We start from the raw sequence: 5370 nt of genomic DNA, 5'->3' as shown, positions 1-5370 counted from the left end.
GGGCACCACTAGGCAAGCTGATGTCCACACTGCACTTACTTCTCTAGCCCCAGGGAGCACCGCCCCGTGCCGGGCCCAGGCTGTCTCAGGAACTCCGGGGATGGAAGGGAGAGGAGGACACCAGGGCAGGAGGCAGCTCAAGTGGCCCTTCCTCTGCCCCTACTTCATCTTTGGCCATGTAGCTCTCTGGGTTAAAATGAGAAAGCTAGTATTTTCTGTGTTTTGCTACCAAGTGGGGTAAGAAAGGGAGGTGAGGAGACGTGTCCTCCTCAGCAGAAAGCCCCAGGCAGCAGCCTCAGCATTGTGCTCTGATTTCACCCACATCCTAAAGAGGAAAATGCAAATACCCTTCACATCTAAACACCCCAGCGAGGAGGGCACTCACGCAGCCCAGCTGGTGCTGCAGACCTTTCCTGCTGGGTCTGCCTCTGCTAACAGTGATGGAGATTCAGGGTCTGTACCAACTCACCACTTCCTCCAGCAAGGGTGGCCCCCAGCAATGTCCCACACACTGGGAAGTGGTTGGGGATTGCTGGGAAGGAGGGAACCTCAGAAAAGAGGGTGAGGGACAAACGGCCCTGCCTCCCCACCACGACGGGTAGCTCCTGCCAGATGCTGCTATGGCCTGTAGAGTCCTCAGTCACCCGCACAGGGCACTACTTCCAGCCACTCAGGGCACCAGACTATTGGTGCTGGCTCCGAGCACCTTTGCACAGACTGTGGTATCCGTGAGCCGATGGAAACCTTTGAGGTCTCCATGCTCTCACTTTCTCAGGGCCAAGGGCTGAGTCTTCCAAACGGGCACACAGACAAGGCAAACCAACGTCAGCGCTGCCTCTTGCTGGAGGGCTGCAGGCACTCAGTTCCAGACACCCCTGCCTCCTCGGCAGTGCTCCAGGGGTAGCCTTGTCTATCCCGTTGGAGCTGTCCCACAACTTTGACGTGTGGTTGGGCAGGGGTTGCCTGTACCCACACCTAGAGGCTTTCTCCCCCGAGAACGAAGATTAAAATATCTGTCCCATTCCCCTGCTGAGGGCTGATCTGAAAGTAGGTTGCAAGACATACATGTGCTCAGAACCTCGGTCCGCCTAGCCAGTCTCAAGGTATTGTCAATGTGGCTGGGCCAAGGTTTCGGAATTGGGGCATTTTCTTCCCTGGAAGAGCCTGGAGCATTTGAACTTTAAATGTGGAGTGTCTCAACAGGAATACAATAAAGCAAAAGAAAGGTCTGTGGGGAACGGAGTGGACTAGCCCTGGGGTGCACAGGACAAGACCGGGCTACACTGGCTGCCTAGATGGAAGAGCCGCATTTGGGGCCTGGGGCTGCTTTAACAAGTTACTACAGACTGGGGGACACAAAACAATGGAAATATACACTTCACATTTCTGGAGGCTGGAAGTCCAAAGTCAAGGTGTCTGCAGGGCCGAACTCCCTCAGAGGCTCTACAGGAGAGCCTGCTTCCTGCCTCTTCCAGCTCTGGTGGCCCCAGGTGTTCCTTGGCTTGAGGCCACATCACTCTGACCTTGGGCTCTGTGGTCGTATGGCCTCCCCTTCTGCTGAGTGTGTCAGATCCCTCCCCTGCTTCTCTCTCATAAGGACACGTGATTGGGTTTAGAGCCCCCCTGGACTATCCAGGATAATCTTCTCTTCTCAAGACCCTGACCTCAAGCCCATCTGCAAAGACCCCTTTTCTTCATAAGGTCACACTCACAGGCCTCAGGGATTAGGATTTTGTATCTTTGGGGCCATCACTTGGCCCACCACAGGTGCGCTGTACCAAGCCTGCTGCCACAGTTTTCTTACTGAATGGTAGGGGTAATATCAGACCAAGAGAGGGGTCCAGTTCAAGGGAGACTTATGTTCTGTTTTCGTCCATTTGAAGCACCAATGAGTTTAGACACAGGCTGAGCTACAGTGCAGACTTCCATTCTGGACTCCCCCTCCTTCCGTCTAGAAAGGGGGATAGCTCTGGGGAGAGCCCCTGGTCCATGCCTGCTCTCTCCCCACTGAGGGTGGTGAGTCCAGCCTCTGCTGTGTCTCTGGAGTCGGGGCGGTCTGGGGAGAGGAGCCCTGTTTCTGTCTGGAAGTAGCTGGCAGGATCTAAATCCCAGTCAGTGACTCTTCAGCTCTGGGCCATTTTTCTCTCTGACTGAAAACTTGGCCAAAGAGGATCTGTGCTGCCTCCCAGTGTCCCGGGTCCTGTGCTCAGCTCCTGTTTGGGTAAGCTCACCCCAGCCTGAAGGGAGCTTTAGGGGCTGAGCAAGTCTTGGGGAAGGATGTTGTATTCCTCCAGAGCTGCAGTGACATAGGACAACAGGCGCCAGCTTCAGCAACAGGCATTTGTCCTCTCACACTCTGGAGGCTGGAAGTCCGAGGTCAAGGCATGAGTTTAGACACAGGCTGAGCTACAGTGCAGACTTCCATTCCGGACTCCCCCTCCTTCCATCTGGAAAGGGGGACAGCTCTGGGGAGAGCCCCTGGTCCATGCCTGCTCTCTCCCCACTGAGGGTGGTGAGTCCAGCCTCTGCTGTGTCTCTGGAGTCTGGGCGGCCTGGGGAGAGGAGCCCTGTTTCTGTCTGGAAGTAGCTGGCAGGATCTAAATCCCAGTCAGTGACTCTTCAGCTCTGGGCCATTTTTCTCTCTGACTGAAAACTTGGCCAAAGAGGATCTGTGCTGCCTCCCAGTGTCCCGGGTCCTGTGCTCAGCTCCTGTTTGGGTAAGCTCACCCCAGCCCGAAGGGAGCTTTAGGGGCTGAGGAACTCTTGGGGAAGGATGTTGTACTCCTCTAGAGCTGCAGTGACACAGGACAACAGGCGGCAGCTTCAGCAACAGGCATTTGTCCTCTCACACTCTGGAGGCTGGAAGTCCGAGGTCAAGGCCAGGCAGGGCTGGTGTCTCCTGAGGCCTCTCTCCTTGGCTGCAGACGGCGTCTTCTCCCCATGTCCTCACAGGGTCATCCCTCTGTGTGTGTCTGTGTCCTGACCTCCTCTTCTTCTAAGGACACTAGTCAGATTGGATCAGGGACCCTCCTAATGGCCCCGTTGCAACCTTAATTACCTTTTAAAAGGCCCTGTCTCCAAATATAGTCACATTCTGAGGTGCTGGGGATTAGGACTTCAACACTTAAATTTGGGGGGACACAGTTCAGCCCATAGTAGAGGGTGAGCTTTGGACTTAAGGTGATTCAGTAAAGACTAGCTGTAGGTACTGCATGCCCCCTCCCTCAGGGGTTCCTTTGTCAGGAAGGGTAAAGCTTCAGAGCAGAGGGCTGACCCAGAGGGTGAGCTTTGGACTTAGGGTGATTCAGTAAAGACTAGCTGTAGGTACTGCGTGCCCCCTCCCTCAGGGGTTCCTTTGTCAGGAAGGGTAAAGCTTCAGAGCAGAGGGCTGACCTGCTCACCGCCCAGACCGCAGGCAGGGGATGCAGCCCTGCTCACTGCCTGCAGGGAGGGGCTGCCTGTTCTCAGAGTCCCTGCCTGGCAGTTTGTGCTCCTGGGTGTGCCCCGTGTGGGCAGCAGGGCTCGAGGTGCCCCAGACCCTGACCCCGAGGCTGCTGGCCCCCCAGGTTAGGAAGCACAGGCTCCTTGTCTTGCCCAGTCCTGCCTCAGAAGATGAGAAGCCAAGGCCCCAGGGGGAGGTGACTTCTTTGGGGTCACTTGGCTTCTTAATGAGGGAACTGGGGTGAGAACTCAGGATCCTGGGAAGTGCTGTGTCCCTATCTCTTCCCTGCCCTGTGTCCCAGTGCCATGACTGGTGCCACCTTCAGGAACATACAGACAGGTACTCACAGCCCTGGGGGGGGGTGTGACTCTCTGTCTGCCTGGGGCAGACCAACAAGGGCATGGACCCCCAACACCTCGGCATGGCTGGGAAGGGCCCCTTGCTGATCCACGCCTGAGTCTGTGCTCTAGGGCAGCAGGGAGGATGTGTCTATGGAACAGAAGCAATACTTGAGAAGCCGTGTCTGCCATGGAGTTAACGTAAAGTTGGATTCTGTTACCTGCAGAGCCTGCACATTGCTAGCACTCCTTGACGCCTGAGGAGGATGAAATTCCCCGTTCCGTCTGCCGCTGGCTTCGCCATCCTTTCTGTAGTTCAGGTCCACAGCTAGACTGAAGGTGTAAGTCCTGCGGGGAAGAAAAGAGAAAACAGGAGGCATGAACAGAGATGTGGTCGTGTTGTTGACGTAGAAACACAGCGTCCGGTCACACACGTGCTTGAGAATGCCCATGACAGCCTCGAAGACAAGGTTACCATGAGGAGGAAACGAACAGCGTGCGTGGGCGCTCAGGACACAGTCCGTGTGGACAATGTGTTGTCTCACCCCCATCATCGCCGCCTGTGCTGCAGCTGTGCGTGTCAGCTCGGCCAGGCCACGCTACCCAGATATTTGGTCAAACATCGTTGTAGATGTTTCTGTGAAGGTATTTTTTAGATGAGATTAACATCTAAATCAGTAGACTCTGAGTAAAGCAGATGACCCTCCATAGCATGGGTGGGCCTCACTCTATCTGCTAAGGCCTTAGGAGAAAAGACCGAGGTTCCCTGAGGAAGAGGGAATTTGCTCCAGGCCATCTGTGGTCTCCAGCCCGCTGGCCTGCCCTGCCCTGCAGATTTCACACTTGCCAAGCCCTCAGTTTGGATCTCTCTCTCTCTCCCTCCCTCTCCCTCTCTCTCTCTCTCTCTCTCCATCTTCTGTTGGTTCTGTTTCTCTGGAGAACCCTGATTAGTACACTGTCCTCTTAGATTCTCCTAAAACAGTCAGAGGTGTGCAGATAGACACAGCTGGGATGCAGGGACGAATGAATGGAGGACAGACACATGAAAGAGCTATGGGGAAGGAGTAGATGTAGTGGGATGGTGGGTACAAAGAGCATCCAAAGGGTTGCAGAGGATGAGGAAATCGCTGCCTGACAACAAAGCAGAAGTGCCATAGAGTGGGCAGGTGTTCAGGAGCTCTGGGGACGACCGAGGGGAAAGACCACAGCCAGTCAGAGCAATGAGAACTCCAGGCTCTGGAATAAGAGGGGGTGATGGTGGGGTCCCCAAAGTGAGTGTGTCTGACGGGAACAGGCAGGGTGTCCAGAGGAAGAGAGTGAATAAAACCAAAGAGCCGATGGTCACATAAATCCTCCTTGCAACAGCAAATGATCAATTTCTCTAGGGGAAAATTCATTTTATGTAAGGAAAGATTTTTGTAAATTCTATGTAAAAACAGTCTACAATCATATTCCGTGGCTGCTCACAAATTTCCTGACCAGGTGCTCAGAGCTATTTCTCTGGGTTGTATTAGGCATCAAAAGTCCTTTTTCCGGGCCGGCCCGTGGCTCACTCGGTAGAGTGCGGTGCTAATAACACCAAGGCCACGG

The 5370-nt window shown here is 54.7% G+C and overlaps 1 protein-coding gene across 1 annotated transcript in view; it reads right to left on the bottom strand.

Annotated features, from left to right (window-relative positions):
* Window positions 1-5370, bottom strand: part of UBASH3A (ubiquitin associated and SH3 domain containing A) — a 44531-nt gene that overhangs the window by 18759 nt on the left and 20402 nt on the right. Inside the window, exon 7 of the mRNA XM_008576909.1 lies at window positions 4002-4128. Coding sequence (XP_008575131.1) covers window positions 4002-4128 — 127 coding nt within the window. The remainder of the gene's footprint in view (window positions 1-4001; window positions 4129-5370) is intronic.

This window comes from Galeopterus variegatus, unplaced genomic scaffold (genome assembly GCF_000696425.1).
Source record: "Galeopterus variegatus unplaced genomic scaffold, G_variegatus-3.0.2 Scaffold1427, whole genome shotgun sequence".
In the NCBI taxonomy this organism is placed as follows: Eukaryota; Metazoa; Chordata; class Mammalia; order Dermoptera; family Cynocephalidae; genus Galeopterus; species Galeopterus variegatus.
The sequence above is the reverse complement of the archived record's forward strand: the minus strand, read 5'-3'. Positions and strand labels throughout refer to the sequence as shown.